The sequence below is a fragment of the Acinonyx jubatus genome, chromosome D2 (genome assembly GCF_027475565.1).
Source record: "Acinonyx jubatus isolate Ajub_Pintada_27869175 chromosome D2, VMU_Ajub_asm_v1.0, whole genome shotgun sequence".
In the NCBI taxonomy this organism is placed as follows: Eukaryota; Metazoa; Chordata; class Mammalia; order Carnivora; family Felidae; genus Acinonyx; species Acinonyx jubatus.
In genome coordinates this window covers 41,611,231-41,633,626 of record NC_069393.1, presented here as the reverse complement: position 1 = coordinate 41,633,626, position 22,396 = coordinate 41,611,231, and the positions used below count along the sequence as shown (strand labels likewise).

The 22,396-nt window shown below is 49.3% G+C and overlaps 1 protein-coding gene across 2 annotated transcripts; it reads right to left on the bottom strand.

Moving 5' to 3' along the window:
- Positions 1–10,259: 10,259 nt before the first annotated feature.
- RGR (retinal G protein coupled receptor) lies at positions 10,260–20,953 on the bottom strand. Of its 2 annotated transcripts, none has more exons than XM_053207395.1 (7): positions 20,828–20,953; positions 19,082–19,238; positions 17,838–17,992; positions 14,999–15,152; positions 13,470–13,587; positions 11,403–11,516; positions 10,260–10,981 (listed from the first exon to the last, which is right to left on the bottom strand). In XM_053207395.1, the coding sequence occupies exons 1-7, from the start codon at positions 20,904–20,906 to the stop codon at positions 10,850–10,852; spliced, it is 909 nt and encodes a 302-aa protein (XP_053063370.1). In that variant the 5' UTR covers positions 20,907–20,953; the 3' UTR covers positions 10,260–10,849. The 2 variants fall into 2 exon arrangements, with proteins under 2 accessions (XP_053063370.1, XP_026918256.1); XM_027062455.2 differs by having other exon boundaries at positions 17,838–17,959.
- Between the last annotated feature and the right edge of the window lie 1,443 nt (positions 20,954–22,396).

Below are 22,396 nucleotides of genomic sequence, written 5' to 3'. Positions count from 1 at the left end.
CTCGAACTCACGGACCGTGAGATCATGACCTGAGCCAAAGTCGGATGCTTAACCGACCGAGCCACCCAGGCGCCCCAATAAATTTTTCTTTATTGATATTCTAAACATGGCAAGACATTAATCTCATAGTTTCCTTTAGTTCTTTGAACATGTTTGAAATATATGATTTAAAGTTTTTGTCTAATGGGGTGTCTGGGTGGCTCAGTCGGTTGAGCATCTGACTTTGGCTGGGGTCATGATCTCGCAGTTCATGAGTTCAAGCCCGGCGTCAGGCTCTATGCTGACAGCTCAGAGCCTGGAGCCTGCTTCGGATTCTGTGTGTCCCTCTCTCTTTGCCCCTCCCCTGCTCCCCTGCTTCCCTGCTCGTGCTCTGTTTCTCTCTCTCTCAAAAAAATAAAACTAAAAAAAATTAAAAAAAAATAAAGTCTGTCTAGTAAGTCCAACATGCGAACTTTCTCAGTTTCTATTGATCACTTGCTTGCCTAGGTATGGGACATACTTTCTTGTTTCTTTGCATGCCTTATAATTTCCCATTGAAAATGAGATTCAGGGAAGTTTCCTTAATAAACACTTCGTGGATTGTTGGACGATTTTAGTTAATCCAGGGTTATGAAAACACTGATTTTCTAATTTTTTGCCAGTGTTCTCATTGCTTTTGTGGAGGAGAAGATTTTCAGTGGCCCTTAATTCCATCATTCCTGCTGACACACCATGGCATTTTGAATTAACCTCTATTGTAGCACTTGTGACAAGTGGTATGTATGAACTACTTTGTTTCCCTGCTAGGCTGTGAGCATCTAGAGGGAAAGGACTGTGTCTTATTCACCTCCTTATCTTTCCCTTCCAGAGTAAATCTGGATGCTTGATAAATAGCAGGCTATTGTTGAAGGACGAGTGATTGAACCCCCAAAGAAGGTAACCACTGAGAAAAACTTTATGTTGACTTGCGATGCTATGGCTTTATTTCTTAATCCTAGAGTATCCTGGAAAAACCATTTTGCGTTTGTATTTAGACAGTTCTGGGAATTTCTGTCCAAATTGTGTCACATTTTAATAGTGCCCTGAAGCAGTTTTCATAATCATTTAGAGCCTTAGTTTTCATATACGCAATGAGGATAATAATACTTAAGATCATAACATTGTGATCCTAGTATGGTTCAGGGGATTAGATGGGATGACACACGTAAAGCCCATAGTATAGTATAGTATCGTATAGTATTAGGCAGTGCTGCTCATGATTATGAGTGTTTATGATTCTTGCCTGTCCAAACTCCAGGAAACTTTAATCATTTCCTGTTTAACTTGAGCAAGGGTTTGGCAAATCCACCTGCTATCAACAACTGATGAACAATGCTTTCTTCAGCTCCCTCATGCCAGAGCTTCCACAAAAGCCTCTTTTGAAACACAGGCAGGCAGAACAACCAGGGCGCTTCTTCCATGGAGCTCAAGCACTAACAGAGCTATGAACAGAAAACATCTGCTGCTTATAGTGCTGGCCAGTTGTGGAGACAGACTGTGACGCAGCTTTCTTGGAGGACTGGAGGCTTTAAAGCTGGGGAAGGTAGGAAAACCCAGGACTTACCTAGAAAGGGAGGCAACCCACAGATTCCTGAAAACCAAAACAGAGCGGTCGCTAGAACTTTTAGGATGATGGTCCTGGGGGAAGCGGTTAGGGGACGAGTTATGCTAGGATCTCTCTAATTTACTTACACTTCCTAGTATGGCTTTTCTTTAAAAAGAATAAAAAAGACACTATTTTTAAAGTTTGAAAACAACTAACCTAACTCAAACCAGTTATTAGACAGATAAAAATGCAGACCAGTAAAATTCAATGACTCACCCAAGGTCAGACAAGAGGGAGCAGCAGAGCTCCAAGGTGAATGTTGGTCTGAATGGGAGCCCAGGGTTCTTTCCATCTTATCTGCTGTGACCCTGTTAAGTCACCTTACAGAGAACTCATTGAAAAAGACACCTAAGCATGTGCTGTCTGAAGTCATGTACATCTCTTATCTCCAAGAATAATTTATCTGATCATAGATACTTGGATCTATAGAGTTTAGAGGCTAAATTTAGAATCAAGAGGGTGGGATTCAAACATAAGATCTGGTGTCATCAGTTAACCTGTGTGAATGTCATTGTTTTCATCTAAAAATTGGGCTCCAATCCCCTTCCTATCTCCCTCCTCTGGCTGTTTGAAGTATTACAGAAATAAAAGATGTGAAAAAGATTTTTCATTCTAAATTTTTTCATTCACCTGTTCACTGAGGTCCTCCATCTATCCCCTTAGTAGCAGAATACTGGTGTTCCATGGCTTTATTTGGTTTGGAGAATCACTAGCCCTAAACCTCTCATCAGAATCGTAGGCCACCCATCTCTTCATGCTAATCTTTGGGCTAGGAGTTAGGGAGAGACTATAACACTGACTTGAAGTTTGTCACTCTGTCCCACACCTAGGGGATGTCATGTGATGTGAGTGACTCCACCCAGGACAACTCCCTTTAGTTCCTGCTCATGTTTACAAATGTTCACCGGACTCAGATACTTGAGTATCTAAGAGGCATCTGGTTTTTTTTTCCCCTCCAAGTCTGTTGGTTTTCCCCATCTTAGCATGACACCTCCAAAAACTTGGGTGTCATCCGCATGTTCTTCCATGCCTTCAAACCCAATATGGTTTATAATAACAGAAGTTATAAATTGCTCCTCAAAATCCATGTGGTTCTTCCTTACTATGTAGCACCTACGCCATTTGGGTAGGATTGATCACACCCATACCTTCATTGGTCCAAGACAACTAAGATAATTTCATCCCTTATCCATGCTGATTGTTTCCAGTAACTCCCGTCTAAGCTAATCAGTCCACTGGCAGCGGAGGTACAGTGGGGGTATTAAGCCGACACTCTGATCTCCCAATCAGTCAATCCCAAGATCAAGATTTTTGTTTTACAGTTGTTGGAAATGATGCCTGCCCCTGCTCCATGCAAATAAAACCATCTTACAACCATGTATGTGTCTTGCTCTTGCAAACATGTATGGAGTCAGCATAAGGATAAATGGACACACAAAGGGTGGGGGACAGATGAAACAGGACTGAGAATCCGAAAAATAAGGCTAGAGGCCTGATCAAAGCTTGCCTTAAGCCCACCTGCATCATAGTTTTCATTTTTATAAGTCTGTAAATTGGTCCTATTTTCTGAAGAAAATTAAGATTGGGTTTGATTGTTACCTAAAATCAAAAGAATTCAAACTAATAGACTTATTCAAGCCACTAGCCAATTGTTATATTTGCTTCCAAAACCATACATCGTATCTGTTCACTTCTTAACATTACCACCATCACTTTCCTACTTTCAAGGATTAAACCTTTCAAAGACTTTAAATTGTTCTTAAACAAAACCCTAAGCCATCCTTTCTATCAACCACCTTCCACCCATCCTACCTTGGGCCCCTCCCTGCATTCCTATGCATGGTCCCTGCATTCCTATTGCTTCTCCTTGATTCCATCTGCTTTAGCCTCACAAATCTTTCTGTTTCTTGAACAGCCAAGCCCTATCCCACTTGCTGTTCCCTTTGCCTGGAATGCTTCCCCCCCCCACCCCCTCCACCTGAGTGCCTTATTCTCATCCTTTAAGTCTTTGTTCAAATATCCCTCCTCAGAGGTGTCTTTCCTGATCACTCTCCCAGTACCTTCCTATCTTATCCCTTGTTTATTTCCTACAGAGTGCCTATCACAGTTTGTAATGATCTATCTTACACACTTAGTTGTTTATTGTTGCTAGAATGTAAGCTGCTCATGAGGACCCTGTCTTGTTTAAACTGTGTCCCGGCTTATAATTAGGCTCAATAAACATTTGTTCAATCAACACCCAAGAGCTGCTCAGCAACCTGAAACCCTTAGGGAGGTATTGCCAGAGCGCCACCCAGTGGTGGGCTGAGGTCTGGCATGGAGGTCAGTGGATCGCCACAGTCACTGGCATGCCTTTCAACATGGGTCTCAATCATCCACCCCAGTCAGCTGCTGGGAAGGGAAGGCCAGGCAGTTGGGATCATGTTATCGTGCTCTGCTCTGGCCGAACACAGCATAGCTTCAGTAGCAACAGCTTCACTTGAGAGCTTGTTAGAAATGCAGAATCTTGGCCCCACCCCAGACCTCCTCAACCAGTCTTCACTTAACAAGATCCCAGGTGGTGGTTTGCACCTTATGGTTTCAGAAACCAGGCTCTCTACCACCTTGACATGCACTGCCAGCACTGAAATCTGAAAGTCTCTGATCCAGGAAGCTTCCTCATGCACTGTATGAATTTAAGCAGTTTGTTTAACCTTTTTATGCCTTAGTTTCTCAATTACTTATAACACCTGACCCTATTATCTTATAAACGATATCATGGTAATAAAACAAAAAGCCTTGGGCTGAGGATCTCCTGCTGAGGTCTATGATCGTTGGCATTTGGGGAATTAGTAACAGAAAGATGAGAGCAAGCTATAGAACAAGATGGAGGTGAAGGAAAAAAATGTGTGTGAATGTGTGTATATATTAATATACATATGTGCACATATATCAATATGCATGTGTATATATTACATATGCACAAGTGTGGTAATATGCATATGTCATGTACATGTGTGTATATATTATATGCATATTTATATATATTACGTGTGTATATATATTAATATGCCTGTGTGTGTAGTATGTTATATGTGCACATAAAACAGGAGAGAATGGCCTCAGAGATGACTCAGAGTAAATCTCAGCTAAATCACTCTTTGTAAAATGGGATATCCATAACACCCTCCCCCCATCAGTGGTTCTTAATCCTGGTTGCGCATTAGGATCACCTGGGAGCTTTTAAAAGTCTCAAGACCAGCCAGTTCTTCAGACCGATTACATCATTGTCTCTGTGGGAGAGACCCAGACATCCGCAGTCTGTAAAGCTCCACCATGCTTCCCAAGCTCTAAGTGCACACCAATTACACTTGGTGGGGGGGTTGTTGAAAAGCATATTTGGATTCAGGAGGTCTGGGGTGGGGCCTGAGAGTCTACATTTCTAACAAGCACTTGGGTAAAACTGATGTCTCTGTTCCAGGGACCACACTTTGATGAATCACCAAGCCCCAGATGATTCAAATGTGCAGACAAGTGTGAGACCTATGTTTCTGAGGATGTGTGGGAAATTAAATGAGGTAGTAGGTTTGATTCATGTTGCATATAATCGTCACACAGTCATCATAATTTTCCTGAGTGTACCCCTTTGTTGAGTGACTAATAAGAAAAATCAGGGGATAGCAGGGAATAGCTGAAAGGTCCCTGACAGAGGGAATCTAATATTTGTTGACCATCCACTGCGTGCCATGTGCTTTAAATTATGCCACCCTGGTGAGTCCATTTTGGTGGAAGTGGAACAATTTAGCAATAAGAACCTTGCTCCAACTTGGTCACACACTGAATAAAAGGCAAATCCTGGATTCATGCCTAGGTCTCTCCAATACTCAAACTTTACTGCTTTTCAAGCTGCCTTGCTGCCTCGCACCTAGAAGAGCAAAGGACTTGCATGCGTTTCAACAGCTGCAGAGGGAAGGGCAGCTGGGCTGAGGAGCCCTTGCAGGGAGACAATGGAGGCCATTGTAGGAGCAGCTGGATGGATGGAGGAAAGAACAGGTGGACAGTGTCGGGGCCAGGGAACAGCTTAAGGGGGAAACAGCAAATTACCTCAACCCAGAGGAGAGAGAACATTTAGGGATTGTGGTTTTGGCCTTCACGCAAGGCTTTTCCAGCATTCGTTACCTTAGAAACATTACCATCACCAATTGCCATTTACAGCACAGTTGCTGAGGCTTGAGCTGCTTCTCTGGGCATAGAAATTGTGAGTTATTGTGAGAAATTATGATAAGACAGAGGCAAAACCTCGAACCAGACCTCTTAACCAAATCCTATGTGCAGGAAGACTTTGGAGGTCTACATTTGCTAGACTCCCAGTCACTGCTCTGTAAGCAAAGAAAAGGGGAATTCTGCTAGGGCCATCTGGGCACGCGCGCTCTGGCCAACGGGCATGAAATTTCTTTTCCTTCAAGGAGAGATGTGGAATCATATCATCATTTGAGGTAGAAAACAGCTACACATTAGGCTTCTGTACCAAGAGCAGAAAAGGAAGCTTGCCTGAGATCCTGCAGGAATCAAGAATTCACCCACGTGGCCTCACCAGGAAACTCCCAGGCTCTTCAGAAAGGCACCTCCAGGGCTGCCGCGCAGGATCAATTTATCATTGAGTTAGCACTGCCACCTTGTGGTAGAACCTAAGCACTGCGCTGTCCTAACCTGCCCAGGATTTATGCATATCAGATCTTTGCTTTTTTCCCGCCCTCCTTTTCCTTTCATTTAGCTTATATGACAGGACAGATAGTAATGATATTTACAGAGATAAGGAAAACAATACTGGAGGCAGTTTGGTGGGAGGGAGAGTAAGCTTGTATTTGAGCAAATTGAACCAGGAGTGTCTCTAACAGGGAAAACAACAGAAATCCTATCGATTCCATGGCAAGGGGAAAGATATACATAAATTAGGCCTGTTACCTTGCTATTGAATTTATTTCTCTTTGTAGAAAATTTGCAAAAATCCCCTTACTTTTGAGCAAAAATATAGACCATAGTTTAGGCTATAGTCATATTTCCTTTTTTGCTAATCAAATCGGGCACACAGTCCCTCTCCTCCCCAGAAAAAAAAATGGTCCCAGTGGGGACTTTGAGGGAGGAGACCAGAGACTGCACATTCCTATACCTCAGAGATAACTTGCTATTTTGTTTGTGACTTTAATGTAAGTCCATTTGTCAGGAGGCAGAGCCATCTTTCCCAGATGGGGTGGGTTGGGGGATATTATTCTACTGTACTTATATTCCTTTGCAAAAATCAACTGTGAAATAAATGGATCTGAGAATGGTAGATGATCTTAGAAAAGAAATTTTGTGCCTTATAAATTGAATTTCATACAATTCCAGGTTCTGCAGAAGTGAGACTGGGTGAGTACTCTGGGTGTTAGGGAGCAGTGGCACCAGCCAGGCACTCCATCCCCTCTGCTGTCATCTGTTTCCAACAATGAGCTTTGGTGCAACATTGTATTAGTCTGCTATGGCTGCTGTAACAAAATTCCACTGGCCGAGAGGCTTAAGCAACAGCAATTTATTGTCTCATAGTTCTGGAGGTAGAGGTCCAAGGTCAAAGTGTCATCAGGGCTGGTGTCTGGTGAGAGCTCCCCCCTGGCCATGCGGACATCCATCTTCTCACTGTGTCCTCACACGGCCTCTCCTTGATGCATATGCTCAGGGGAGAGAGGAGAGAGAAAAATCTCTGGTATCTCTTCTTACAAAGACACTAGTCCTGTTCGATCAGGGCCCAACCCTTATGACCTCAGTTAATCATGTCTGTGAAGACTATCTCCAGATATAGTCACGTTGGGGGCAAGGGGGGGGGTTTCAACATATGAATTTTAGGGAGGACCAAAAACATAGGATCCATAACACGATCTTGTTTGAAAAAGAGACTTTGGATAGTGTCTGAAAATCTTCTGCCCTTGTCAGAGCCTGCTCAAATTGAGAAGATTGGAACGGATAGGCCAGAGAGGGCTCGTGATTGACCCAGGGACACCCAGGGAGGGGATGGCAGGGCTGGAGCCTCGTCACCACACACGAGGGCACGCATGTGGCTCTCCTCCCCTGTAGGTTACATTTTAAAAATAATGGTGGCACGTGGGTTACCAAGTCAAGCCACAGAAACTTGGAAAATACGGAATGGAGCTGAACTGCTCCCCGTTTCAATTCTGTTGAAACACATGATTAAACCACGTGTACAGTGACACTCAGAGGACATGTTTGATTTGTCTAGAATGAGGGAAAAGAGTTTAGTTTTGACATAGAGACTTGCAGAGATTCTGAGAAAAACTTCTGGGTGATGTTGGGAATGCTTATTACTGTGTCTGATTCCACTTACTTGGACACAGCGGGGCCCTAATCTCTGCTTTTGACATCTTAGCCACATTAGCACAGGTTTTACTCACAAAGGCCAGGAAGAGATATGAGGGCTGAGGTGACTGGAAAGGATCTCAGGCCCAAATCAGTCCATCAGCACAGTGACTCAGACACAATGTCTCCTTGCCCTTGGTTCCCTGCCACCATGGGGTCCGGTTCCCCTGGCATGCAGGAACTTGGGGACAGCATGATGGCACCAGTGGTGGATGGTGTGGGTTGGGGGACCAGGCTGGCATGTCCCGCAAAGCCCATGGTGTCTGTGTGGGGGGAGCAGGGCACTGTCCCTACTAGTGGCAACAGGGGCCACATAAGTGAACAGAGGAAAGAGACCTGGGGCAGACACTGCTCAACGGGAGCCTGAGGGGGCAGGAGAGCGAAGGGGTGGGGAAGGACTCTCACCAAAATCAACGACCGGAAGGGGCCAGGAAACAAACACTTCAAGGAGACAAAAGTAACTGCTTTCTTTGTATGTTTTCCTGATAGTAAAAGTGACACATGGTCACCCTAGAAAATCAGCAGACAGTCTGGGGGCTGTGAATGGGCCTGGGTGGGGGCCAGGCAGAGTGAAAGGAGCCTCGGGAGGTTCCAGGGCGTTAGGGGCTGTGCTCTAACATTTTTAAGGTGCTGACCGCCTTCTGGGCCTGGCTCTGATTCCTCTCCCAGTGACAGTGCCACGGGCTTGCAGGGAAATGGGTGTGAGGCAGGACTCACCTCCCTTGTCCTTCTGGTCCCTGAGGGCAGGATGCTGGAGGGTGGTGGCAAGGAGGGCAGAGGACAGGCTCTGCACACAGGGTCCACCAGGACTCTAGACCCTGAAAGTGCTCTGGGACATGGGCAAAAAAGCTCAAAGGTGACAAAGCTTCCTAAACCCATTCCGTGAGTGAGAGGCTGGGGTGTGGGTGGACTTGGGGCTTTGGTCATTCCCCATGGGGTGCTGCTTCAGCCCTGCCATCTCCCACCAGCCCAGTGCAGGGTGGAGAGGCCCTGAGCCCACCTTCCCCCCTCTACACAGGCTCAGGATGCAGGTGTCCTTGACTGTGCCCATCCAACCTGCATTCCTCCCCTGCTCTTTGAGCACAGGTGGGACAGGATCTGTTTGGCGACACTGGCCAGTCTTGCTGGGCACCCTCAGCCTCTTTGTCTTCCTTCTCTCTCTGAGTCTGGGAGTCACCTCCCTTCTCTTCTGTGCTCCCTTGTCCCACCTTACAAGGTTAGAGTCTATAATTGTGGAGTGAAGAGGGGGTCCCCAGTAAAGACAATTTAAGGATCCATGGGCTGTGGGGGCAGGGTCAGAATCTCTGGGCTCTGGACACAATCACTTTTGCGGCCACCCGCTCAGCCTGTGTGTGAGCACAGCTCAGGCCCCAGGATTTCCCCTGTCAGTCCCCACTCCGGGGCCGATGACAGGGACCCCGACTGGTCGCTGGAATGAGGCTGAGTGGCATCTTGTCTCTACAGCACTGGGCACAGGGCGTGGTCTAGGAAACAGTGCTGTGGGCAGGCTGCTTCCCTCCCCACTCCACCTGGTTTCACAACAGACCGAACTGGCCTCCGTTTGGAGCAGACTTCTTGTGAGTTAGGTTTATGTGGTCTGATCTCCTGCATCTGCAGAGCTGAGAGGCACGTCCTGGTGCACAGGGACCCCAGATGTTGTTCTCATGACCACTCTATCCCCCACCCCTCCACCCCCACCCCGGGAACCTGTCCCTTCCCTGCTCAGCATCCGGAGGTGGAGCTTTCGTCCTTCCTGCATCCGAGGCGCCTGGGGCAGCTGGCTCTCCATCATCAGACCTTCTGTAGAGCCCACCGTCTCCCTGCCAACCTTCTCCACTTCCCTCTAAGACAACGGGTTCCACCCGGGTCTGCGCACCTGCCACACCTTGTCCCTGAAATGCTGACTCTGCTGGAGGTGCAGATGTACATCCACGGAGGGGGGCCCCGGCATCACTGTCACAGGCCCAGATGCCTGCAGGCTCTGCAGGGAATATAAAGCTACAGTTGGTGGAAGGGAACGAACCCTGGGCACCGGGACAGAGCTGCCTGCCCTGAGCTCTACAAACTGTCACCATGGAGCCTCCTCCAGGTTGGTGGGGCCTCATCTTCGGACATCTGGACTTTTAAATGGATTGTCTTGAATTGTAATGTTGGCAACTAAGTAACCTGCAGCTAGCTGTCTCTGACTGGCAGGTGCTGGTGGCTAACTCTCAGCGAGCCCTGAATGTGCCAGGTAACGTTCCGGTGCTTTCTGCATGGTGAAGTCACCATTTCTGTCATCACATCTTACAAGTTGGGAAGCAGATGCACAGACAGACTCAGTCACTGGCACCAGATCTCAATTTAATAAGCGGCATTTGAACGCGGACAGCCTGGGTTGCCCTCCCACAAGCGACTTGGCGCTCTCACCCCTTTCTATGTAAGACTCTGAGCCCCGACAGCTGTTTCGATGAGCTTCTGTGTGCATGGTGCGTATACATTATCTTGCTTAAGCCTCACAGCAGCCCCATGGAGGCCTTATGTTCTAGGTCAGGAAGCTTGGTTCAGAGGGAGTGACTTTCCCAAGGTCTCTCGGCCTCTGTCTCAAGGGCTGTGACGGAAACTCGGGTCTGGCTGGCTCCGAAGTCCCAGCTCCTCCCACGAGGCCTGGTTGCTCTCTGAATCCCTCGTGTCCAACCTAGGGCCAGGCCCAACAGAGCCGTCGGGGCAGTCAGCGGGCAAGTGTGTGGAGCTTAGCTTCTGAGGCTGCCGGGCAGGATCCCAGGGCAGCCTCGTCACACCGGGCTCGGTCCGGGGTGTCAGGGGTGGGCCTGGGTCTGAGCGGCTCCATGGAGAACCTCACCGGGCTCGGTCCAGCCCGCTTCCCTGAGGTGAGAGGCACTGCCAAATCCCCCTGTGGACCATCTCGCCGCCCAGGGCATAGTTGATAGCATTGATCGTGGGCACCGTTTTGGCAACAAGGGCCGGCACCTGCGTGACAGAAAAACTCAGGGAAGAAGCTTCACAGCCTCGGCTCCTCTCCCTGGTCCCACATGGCGACCCTGGCCCTGCCCAGCCCTTCCCCCCACCCCCACTCCACTGCAGCCACCGGTCCTCTGTCCATGGCTTGATTCTGCAACTCCTAAGGCTTCCTTGACCAGAGGGCGGGTGGTGCATGCAAACGCCCTCCTTCCCGAGCACCAGTCTCAGCCTTGGTCCCAGAGTCCTAAGCAATGTCAAGCAGCAGCCCCGTGTGACCCAGGAGACAAGCAAATTCCCGATGCGTTTTGAGTGTTCAAAGGAAGAGAGAAAGAGACTAGCAGAAGGCCATAAAGCAGGAAGGAGAGATGGGGCATGACAGAGACACAGACATGGAGAGAGTTCTAACTTGGGGTGTGGGAGGTGTCTGTACCATTTGCAGCTTGGGGGAGACGGAGCTCACATCCGCGATGGTGGCATATAGGTACAGGAGAGCATAGGGGCCCCAACCGAACAGCAGTGTCCTGGCCGGCAGAGTGGTGTTCACCTGGGGAGAGAGTGTCATGGGAGGGAGGCATTGACTTGCTTCAGGCGACTGCAGCCCCACACGCCTAGGGACCAGGCGGGCACTCAGCAGGGCGGGGCTGTGTGATCAGGCTGTGGGGCCACAAAGACCTCTCTGGCGTGCAAGCTGTGGGACCCTAAGCCTGTCCTCTAAGCTTACTTGACCTCATTTGCCTTGTCTGTAAAATGGCTTGATCATGCTTGACTTACCTGGAGGCAGGGGACTAGGGGACAGATAATGAGTTTCCTTTCTGGTCTGCACTCCTTCTGAGGTACCCCGGGCTCTGGGAGTGTGGATGTGTGAAGGAGGCTCCCCATATGAGCTGCCCCCATACCTCAGTCCCAGAACCAGCTCCCATCAGCCATCAGCAGCTGCAGCCACCTGGTGTGCCAACCTGTCCTGGGTTCAAAGCGGCTTTCCAAGGTGTGAGACACAACCAGGGAGCAGGGCCTGTGTTGCCACCTCTGGCCACAGGGAGGCGCACGACTTGCGATCGAACTTCAGGAGGAAAGTTGCCTGCTTCCCACACACACTAAGATGTTAAAAAGCTGAAGCTCAATATCAGTGCCTATTTTCTTTTTGACCGCGTCTCCCTTTAAGAAAGGAGGTGACTTAAGTTGAAAGAGGACACTTTTTTTCATGGAATAAAAATATGTTAGTTGGGAGACATTTTTTCTCTTGAATTGCCCCCCATTAAAAAAAGGGGGGGGGGGAAGGGAAGGAAAGGAAACGAAAGGAAACGAAAGGAAAGGAAAGGAACGAAAGGAAAGGAAAAAAGAAAAGAGAAACAGTCCTCCTGGGGCGGGACCGAGGCGGAGACAGTGTCACTTGGAAACTGCTCTGCTCTTGGCTGAAGTCCCTGGGCCCATGCACAGAGACCTCTGCTGATGCTTCCTGAACTGATGGTTTTAAGTCAAGCCAGAAAAAAGAAAATCGGTGTGGCAGCCCTGTCTCTTGGCCCATTGAACCTCGGATAAACGTGGCAACTTTGAGCACCCAGGCAGGGCTTGGGCGGGCAGTGTGAAGGACAGCCTGGAGGAGGTGAGGGCAGGGGAGCAACAGCCCAGAGCCAGAATCCTGGTCCCCCCTCAGTCCTCCTCCTCCTCCTGCTGACTGGGGGCAACTTAGATCTCTGGCTAAAATCGATTTGTACAGTCCTTTTCCAATTCACAGGGGAAAAAAAAATCAGGGCAGATTGAGTGTCTCAACAAAGATTGAGTGTTTCTTGTGCACTCTATGACCACTTGGGTCATGGAGTCCCAGACCCGGGTTTGATCCAACTCTGTTATTACTAGTTACGGAGCTTGTGGCTACTTACTTAACAGACTCTCACAGCCTCAATTTTCCACCCTGTGACATAGTGATAACAAAACCTTCCTTTGAGAGGAATCAGATTTTTTTTCTGAAATTTCAGTGCTTGTTAAGGCTCATCTCTAGAGGTTGTCCAGGTGACAAAAGAAAATTGTGGAAAGGGAATATTAATGCAGAGATTCAGAAATGGCCAGGAAAGCTTATTTTGAAGAATTATTTTTCTTGGAAAAATGTGCTTGCGGGTGTGATTTTATGTTGTGGGTAAATTAGACATCTTGGGAGCAATTTAAAAGAAGCTTTTGAAAAACATGTAACTTTGTGCCAACCCTCAAATCCTTGGAAAGAACGAAAGGTGACAGCATGGATGGTGTCCAACAGGGTGACCCGGTTCAAGGTTATGGGGTCTGGTGAGTCCAAGCAGTCCTGACCCTTCCTCCCAGGTTTTGACGATGCCCAGCAATGGGGAGGGTGCATTCCTGCTCTAACCCCCGCAAAGCTCTGAGAAAGCTGAATTTTCTCCTGATCACTGAAAACACAGAAAACCCCTCACTACTGTCTCTCACATCACTCATGTTCCCTGAGAGAGACAAAGAGATTTCTTTTGCTCTGGGAATTGGTCCTTACCTGGAGGTGGCCAATCTTCCTGAGTTTCTGTTCCATGAGCCGATAGGATATGAATGTGATGAAGAGAGGCACGAAGAAGTTGAAAAAGGCCATGGTAAAGAGGAAGCTGGTGAAGTTTCTGAAGGCAGAGTAGGTAGAGGAGTCAGGACCATCTCTCAGGGAAGGCTCATCAGTGGTTGTGCTAGACAGTCACAGGTAGGGAACTGCTCTCATCAGACAAGTGCTCAGAGTATGGTTGTTCCCGGGTCCTAGGTTGACTCCCCTTAGAGACAGGGAGCCACTGGGCCCTCCTTGAACTTGCCTCTAGGAGCCAGAGAGCTGAAATGAGGGAGAGTCCTCCTTCAACTTGCTGTTGGGCAGTTCAAGTGCTCAGTCTTGTTCACATTATGTGCCCCAAGCATGGAAAATGGAAAATGTGTTTACCAAATGGAAGATACGTCAATGGACCAAGAGGAAGGATCATTCAAAGAGTGTTCCTGGCAGAGGGATTTGAAAGGGGTCTACAAATAAGAAAGAGACTGGATGCTGTGTCATTGAAGAAAACATTGAAGGATTTCCAGGAGAGCCTGGTGTCCTAGGTAGGGTCATGGGGAGGTGGGAGGGCTGACCAGGAACAGGTGGGAGTCACAAGGAGGTAGATTCTCATTCTGTGAAGGGGAGAAATGTTACCCATTCTGGGTGCTGCCCACTAAGGAGGGGTAGGAGGAAAGGCTGCCAGAGGACTGGACCCTGGCTGGGGAGATATCTGTAGGGAGCACCCTGGAGAGACACTTGGGCCAGACCTAGGGTCCTCAAGTACATTTCACCTGGAAAGACTGTCATCAGGGGCAGATCCTTCATGAGTAAACATAGTAAACATGGAAAGCAGATGAATGTGACATGACCCTAGTAGAAGCAAGAGGGGGGCTGGAGCCCATTGGACCCTTCCCCAAGGTGTCCCCTAAAGGGTGTAAGCCCTGGTGTCCCCAGAGCCTTGTGGATGGGGCAGTACTAGACATATGCTCCATAATGGTGGAGGCCATCGTGCATCAATTTTGTCGCCTAGGACTAGGTCCAAGGGTTGGTTCACAGTAGATGCTCAGGAAATTCCAAGAACTGAACTCTATGCCAAGGAGGTCCCTCCCAATGCAAAGACATTTTTGAATCTATTGAACAAAGGACATGGCTCACCCTAGAAACTGATCAGGTCAGAGCTGGGACAACTAACCATGAAGAAGATGGCAAAGGGGTCACGGGCTCAGTTGCTGTTGTAACTGACACAGGTCAACAGCTCACTGGGTAATGCCCCTTCTTGGGACAACTCTACACCCCAGCTTGTATAACATGCCCATCACTTGGTCAGTCTTCAGAATGCACTTTCCCCAGTCCCATTGTCCACTTGCAAGTGGATGTCATAACTAAGGAGTTGAGATTGACCGGCAAATGTTGACATTTCCCCACTTGGATTTTCAGCTGTGACACTGTTGTTGAAAGGACTCACAGAAAGGTTCCCAAGTAAGGGAGATTTGTAGCTGCTCCTCCCACCTCACCTGTCCCCCCTGGAGTAGTCCAGGGTGCAGCACGTCCCCAGCGGCTCATAGTCATAGTGGCCCCAGCCCAGGAGGGGCAGTGCTGCCCAGAAGGCAGAAGACAGCCACACACAGATCACCAAGGAGATGGCCGTATTCCAGGCCAGTTGGCTGCCTGAATGGGAGAGAGGAGGAGGGTTGAGAGGAGGTAATAGCTAGGCAAAATGAAAAACAATGGACTTCATGATCACACAGAATATTCCTAAATCCTGGCTCTGAAGGTCGATAGCTTAGTGCCTCGGGCAAGTTAAAAGTTTCTCTGAGCCTCCATTTGCTCCTCCACAAAATGGGAATGATAATCCCTACCTCAGAGGATTGTTATGGAGAATAAAAGAGATAATGGGTGGTGAAGATCTCCTGGCAGACTCTCTTTTCCACCTTTTTTGGGGACAGAAAAGGAGGGAGTAGCAAAGAAGTAGGTGTGTTTTCCAAAACCAACTTAGTAAAGAAGCATAGGTAGTGGTTCAGATGAGGGTTATGAGGGAGGGAGGCAGAAGGCTGGATGTATCACCGTGCTTAGCTGTTACTCAGAAGCAGGCCACTGTCTCTGCTTCCAAGATACCCTAAGAGGGCTCTTGACCTGGGGCTTAGGGTCCTATCTCAGTGCCAATAACTACACTTGGTCCTGGCAGCATATTTTGCCATGACCAGTCCCACTGACCTGACCTCCTCCATGTCCCTTCTCTGTGGCAGCCTGATCCAGCCCTTCCCATCCAGTGCTTCCTCCTGGACCTAGCTTCAGAATGCCTTCCCCAGGTGCCTCCTTATATGGCTTATTTGTCATGTTCTTTTGTAGACAAGACCCCAGAGCAGAAGGCAGTACTCCAGGTGGGGTTTGATCAGCAGAGAACAGATCTACAACCACCCTCATCTTGACACTTTACTTCCATTGATACAGCCCCAGATGCAATTTGCTTGAGTGTCATCCCCTGCTGTGGACTGAATGTTCCCACCAAAGTCATATGGGGAAGCCCTCATCCCTGGGAGATGGTATTTGGAGGTGGAGCCTTTGGAAGGTAATTAGGTCATGAGGGTGGAGCCCCCATGATGGGATTATTTCCCTTAAGAGAGAAGACAAAGAGAGATGATCTCTCTTCTCCATGTGATGACTCAGCAAGAAGGCAACTGTCTGCAAGCCGGGAAGATGGCTCTCACTGGAACCCAACTGTGCTAGTGCCCTGATCTCCGACTCCCAGCATCCAGAAATGGTGAGAAATATACTTCTGTTGTTTAAGCGTCCAGTATATGGTATTTTGTCATGGCAGCCTGAGCTAAGACGCCCCTCCCCCTAACTGTGGACATAATAATTAATATCTACCATGTCCCATGTGTCGCTTTTTTGGCTTTGGAAACAGATGACCAAGGTGACCTGCCCAGGGTCACCCAGTATGGAGTAGGTAAGTTCCAACACCCTCCTTTTGCCTTCCCTGTTTCCATAGTGCTCCAGGGTGCTTTCCAGCACAGGAAAGGCTTTGCTCTAGGGACCCCTGGATAGGGACTAACTGCTCTATGTTGAGGTGGAGAAGCCTGTTGCTGTCTGAGAAGGTACGCATTGTGTATGTGCACATGTGTGAGTGCATGTATGTGTATGCATGTGCACACACAATGGCCCGAGGGAGCTTTGGGGGCTGGGCTGGGATAGGAGTGGCCCGGGAGGAGCTCCATGGTCAGCTGGGGCAGGTGGGGCTTACCTGCCACTAGAAATGATAAGAACAAAGGCAATTTTTTGGCCCGGAGAGAGGTGTGTGACTTTGCCAAGGGCAGGAGGCTATGTGTGTGTGGCGAGAGCAGATCTGCAGATTCCAAAGGGGCCATGCCCGATGCTTCGGGCCATGCTGGCCATGGACACCACAGTAGCCCCCATGCCAGGCAGAGCTACAGCTCAGAACTTGGGGCCCAGGAGACAAAGGGAGTGACCCCCCCCCGGGAGGCATCCAGGCCATACCCAATCCCAGCTCGGCCTCTACTAGCTGTGTGACTTTGGGAAAGCTACTTAACTTCCCTGAGCCTCCGCTTCCCAGTCTGCAAGTTGGGGGTTTACAATGAGGGTTAGCTGAGTCACAGCTCCCCAAAGTATGTTCACATATCCCTGGAGGTGAGTGGGATTCTAGATGGACTGTGGGTGAACATGTTTTTTGTGTGCTAAAATTATAAGAACATCAAAGTTGTCATTTCACAGATATTGTTGAGGATGAAACTAAAGCAGGTGTTTAAATTTTTCAAAGTGAATCACTTTTAAGAAAAAAAAAATTGAGTAAATAACAGAGCAGGTGGTACATGGATGTGGCCAATTACGAAGGTGATATTTGACAATACAGTTTGGGAAATCCAGAGCCAGACTAGGCTTCATGACGCCCTGGCATGGCAGAGGCCCTAGGGAAGTGTGAGGTGCAGGGACACATGCCCAGCTACACACACACACACACACACACACACACTGCCTCTCTGCCCCCCAACAGGGCCTGTCTGCAAGAGCATTTTCTGTATCCATGATCTCATCTGATGTCCAAAAACTGGGAGGTTGGTTACAAAAATCTGCTCTTAGTGGAGACTAAGGTTCAGAGAGGACTCCTGACTTGCCTGAGGCTGCATTGAGGGCACAGGCAGCTTTTCCGGCAGGTGCCTCAGCTCCTTTCAAGTCCACTCTCCCAGCCTCCCTCCTTTCCCGAATGCCCACACCACACACTCACAGACAGACACCCACCCACACTCCCCTGGACTGGGTAACACAGTGTAGACTTTTGTCCTGACCACCCTCACTATGTAGATGTCCCTTCAGTCCAGGAACCCAAAGACGTACGCGAGCAGTAGTGATGATAGCGCCCCCAGGCGATGGCTGCGCTGCTGCAGATGCTGGCCAACGCCGTCACGAAGCCCTGGAAGCCATGAGCCTGGCAGCCGTTGGAGCCATAGGGCCAGCGCCTGTGGGAGACATTGGGACCAGTGACCCATTCCCTCTGTCCCTGCCCTTCTCCTGCCCCTCAAAAGCTTGGAGGGCACCTTCCTGAATGTTGGCTCAGCTCCCCAGAAGAGGGCTTCATGATCTGTTTTTCCTAGAGGAAACAGCAGCCTCAGAGGTCAAGTCCCCAAGGTGAATGGGTGGAGCCCAGTGCAAATACCCTGGGCTCAGTGTCTTCTTCTGCACCTCAGTAGGACCCAAGGGTCTCTCTGTGTGGCCAGAAGCCTCCAGCATGGGAAACGGAACATCGTAGTCAGGAGGAAAGCCCATGCCTTTATTCTATAGATAGGAAAACTGAGGCTCAGAGAGGAAAAGGTACTGAACCAAGGTCAGACAGCAGATGAAGACTAAGCCAGAGGGTAGAGCTGAGGGCTCCAGCTCTTAGCTCCATGGGCCAACCAACCAAAACAGCTTCTGTTGCTCTCCTCCCTAAGCCTGGGAAGGAGCAGGCGGAGATCAGGATAAGGAATTGTCACTGATTCAGACCCCACAGACTGGTCAGCCCTGAGCGTCACACTCAGGTGTGCTCCAGCCTCTATTTGAATGCCTGAAACCAGAGCAGGAATGTTCAGTTCGCTTAAGAAAACAATCTTGGAAACACCTGACACCATACTGAAAGATCATGGTTTGCACATAAGGTTTTAGACACTTGTCAAAATCCTGTTTGCTTTTACGAACACTTAGGTAGGGCTTCCTAGGTGCCATGCATCATTTAAGTTACTTCCACATAATAACAAGTTAATACTTCCAGCTGCTGTACGAGTTAGGCAATAATATTCAACTTCTAGAAGAAGCCAAGAGATAGAAATACTGAAGCCAGGACTCAAATCTGGGCAGCCTGGTTATAGGGTCCATGCTCTTAATCCCTACAGTCATCCAGCTCTGTTGGTGGGGTTTGAGCAACTCTAGAAATCAGCCCTGGTTCTTCAGGGATAGTCTGGAACTCAGATTTAGCCTTATGCTGCCTGCCCACCCTTTCCCCTGCAGTGTTCTATAGGTGGGAAGAATGCCTCTGTCCTGGCTGTCCAACACCCAGCTCAGGCTGGGCCCCCAAGCTCAGGGACTGGGGCAGGGGGGGCTGGTACCGGAGGAGGCTGGATGTGGCTGCCACGAGAGCATTCAGGCTGATCCCACTGTCCGCCAGAGCCAGGCTCAGCACCAGCAGGTGGGTGGGGGTCCGCAGCTCCGGGGTCTTGCAGAAAGAGAGGATGGTGAGGCTATTGAGGCAGAGGCCGGTGAGAGCTGAAAAGAAGGGATGGCTGACGTCAGGGCTGGAGAGGCTGCCTGGGGTCAGAACAGGGGGCCTGGGGTGGATGGAGCCTCAGCAACCTTACTGGTGCAGCTCGTCAGACATCGCTGGCTCTCGGACCCTAAAGGCCATAAGATGTACATCCTGCCCCACCCCAACTCAAAGATAAGGAAGAAACCAATAAGGTACAGCATGATTCATGCTGGAACAGTCACAGTTACCAACAGCTGCTGACACTTGTAGGCTGGGCATGAGGCCGAGCACTTTCTGTGGATCCTCCCATTCAGTCTTCACCTGGATGCTGTCCTCCCCGTGTACAGCTGGGAAGCAGGCTTAGGGACACTAACTAACCTGCCCTAAGCACACAGCTGGTGAGTGGCAGAGCCGGACTCAGACTCAGGTCTGTTTAATTCCAAAAGGCCACTCTGAGGCTGTTCAAACAGCAATGTCAGGGAGAGCCTGGGAGAGGTGGGTTGAGGGGAGATCTGGGAGCTTCCTGGAGGGGCAAGCAATGAGGTGAGTCTGAGAGGGTGACCTCAGGCAGACCAGATCTCTAGTTTTAGCCTGGTCACCCACTTGCTGTTCTCTGAACCCTGCCTCCCCACTGAAAGGGAGGAGTTGGGAGAATCCTGTCTTCAAAATTGCGAGTGTTTACTAGGAGAGCAGGGTGTGGAAGAACATTCTAGAAAAAGGGAACAGCATGTGCAAAGATTTAATGTGGTAAAATTTCCAGGTCCATTTAAGGACTGAGAGGGATGCTAGATTGTAGGGTTCCCAGAAGAGAGGAAAAGGGGCAGGGTCCCCAGCCAATGGTGTCCCAAACTTTCAGGACCAGCCTGGTGGCTGCCCTTCCCTCTCCATCATCAGCTCTCAGAGGAAATGGGCTGATTATTTCTCTGAATCTGCTGTGAAAAGGGCCGCATTCCCTAATAACTTAGTCGTGGACTGACCCAGCACCATGATCTCCAGCCCTAACTCTGGCCTCAGTGAGCATCTCAGGGATTCTGGGCTGAGGCAGGCACCTTGTGGCCCCTGGAATGGAAATGCGTAGGGCTGGGAACAGAGATGGCGGGAGTAATGTGGAGCTGGAGAGGATGGGGGCAAATGAACTTAAATCCTGAGTGTCTATCTAGGCCAGCGCTTCACACCCATGACCCCATCTAACCTTCACCACCACCCACTTGGGGTCAGAGAACCCAGCTGAACTGGGTTATAGTCACACAAAGAGGAGGTGACAGAGCTGTCTGTCTCCAGAGCCTACCAGAGGCCTGAGCTTATATGAGATTCTTAGCAGGATTTCTGGGGAGTGGATTAAAATTTTTCCCGGCCGGTGGGACATGAAAAGGCCTGAATTCTGGTTCTTGGTCATGTTCTGGGCAGATGTCCTTCACTCCCTGGGCCTTGCTCTCTCTCATCTCCCAGACCGCGGCCTGCATCCTACAGGTGCACCCATCAGAAGCCCCATGGGTGGAGGCACAGAGGAGCAGGGTTTGGGGACCTCTCCTTGTCAGCTCCATGGCTGTGACCTGAGTTCTGGGAGCCCACTGGGTGCCCGCTCCACCCCAGGTCCTTCCTGGCTCACCTTCTACCAGCAGCACCATCCCCACAGCCAGCACCTCCAGCTCCCCGAAGCCAGTGGGCAAGGACCCAGATTCTGCCATGCTCGGCCCTTCTCCCTGCCAGCCTGGCTCTTCTCTGGCGCACCAAAACCAAGCTCCACCTTTTAAAGGGCCATTTCACGTGCTGGCACAAGCAGGTGATTATGCTAGACCTCGGGCTCCTTCTTGCTGCCCCCTGCCCTAAACTGTGCTTTTGGCCCCAAAAGAAGGAACCCATTCACCAGTTGAACAGTGCAGCCTTTGTGAAGCGGGAATGGAAGCCTGTCTCATTCATTTCAGCCCAATCAGGCAGGATTAAAGTCCCGGAATCCAAATGGTGTGTGGCTGAGAGCCAAATTAGAAAAGAGTTGCATAACCAAGGGAAGGGTGGGGAGCAGAAAAAGGGATTTGAGTGGCAGCTGTGCTTGAGACTGGGTCAGGAGCCAGGTCCTTCCATGCGTGTGCTCACAAGCGACTGGGAAAAGGATGATGCTTGGCAGGTCAGCTGTTGTCACAGAAAGAATCCCAACTGGGACTAGAGACTGAGGTCGTGTTTCAGAACCTGACATTAACCAGCTATCAGGACTGGGGTGGGACCATTGGGGTCTTCTCAGTTTCCTTCTTTGCAATGGAAATATCCTTTCTAAGTCTCAGAAAAATACATCATGGATATGGCCTCCAGGCTGCACTGCCCAACTCCCACAGGGCATTTAACCTATAGGAGCATAAAAATCTCCCAAAGGCATTAGCTTGGGACAGAGGGACTGCTGTCTTAGTGGCCCAGGACCCCGCTAAGAGCTTTGGCTTCTACAATGAGGTCCTGTTATCAAGTTACCCTGGCCAATGGTGTAACATTTGGAAACACTAGTCTAGAGTGATTTAACTCCTTTTCTGATAAAGAAACCAAGGCCCAGAGCTCTATCAGCAATATAGTTAATGTTGAGACCCCACTAAGAGCCAGGCACTATGCTAACTGACCTTATGATGACTCCTACAGCAATTCCATGAACTAGATACCATCATCCTTTGCATTTCATGTGAGGGAACAGGCTCAAAGCAGTTTAGAATTGACCTGAGGTCATGTAGTAATTTGTGAGTTCAGCTGAAACAGAAGCCTGGTCTCCTGTCCCCTGGGATCCGGGTCAAGTGGCTCATTCTATTCCCATGCCTTTCCTCCGTTGGACCCCACCCCCATCTAACCAAGCCTAACCACCTCACAGTGCTTGCCCACATCCTCTTGGAAAACTTTCTTGATAAACGGTTACCCCTTTTCCTAATTTCTACCTTGCATTACTGGTTCATACATGTGTCAAGTTTTTTTTCATGCCTGCAAGACTGCAGAAGACTTCAAGGGAGACGGGAAAGCAGGATCGGGCCAGGAATCAAGACCAGAGCTCGGTTAGGCCAAACAGAGATGAGAAGGCATCTCCAACAGAAGGAGGAAAAGGCAGAGATGTGGGAATGGTCCCCCTTTTTGGCTTGGGGAGGAGGAGGGACAGGTGGCAAGCATTGAGAAAACCAATGGATTGGAAGAGAGGAAGAGATGGGAACCA

Coding starts and splice junctions, on each gene's coding strand:
- RGR (XM_053207395.1), bottom strand. CDS start 20,906: ATGGCAGAATCTGGGTCCTTGCCCACTGGCTTCGGGGAGCTGGAGGTG. Junction 13,588..14,998: donor GACTACTCCAGGGGGGACAG/GTGAGGTGGGAG, acceptor CTCTGCCTTCAG/AAACTTCACCAGCTTCCTCT. Junction 11,517..13,469: donor GGAAGATTGGCCACCTCCAG/GTAAGGACCAAT, acceptor CTCTCTCCCCAG/GTGAACACCACTCTGCCGGC.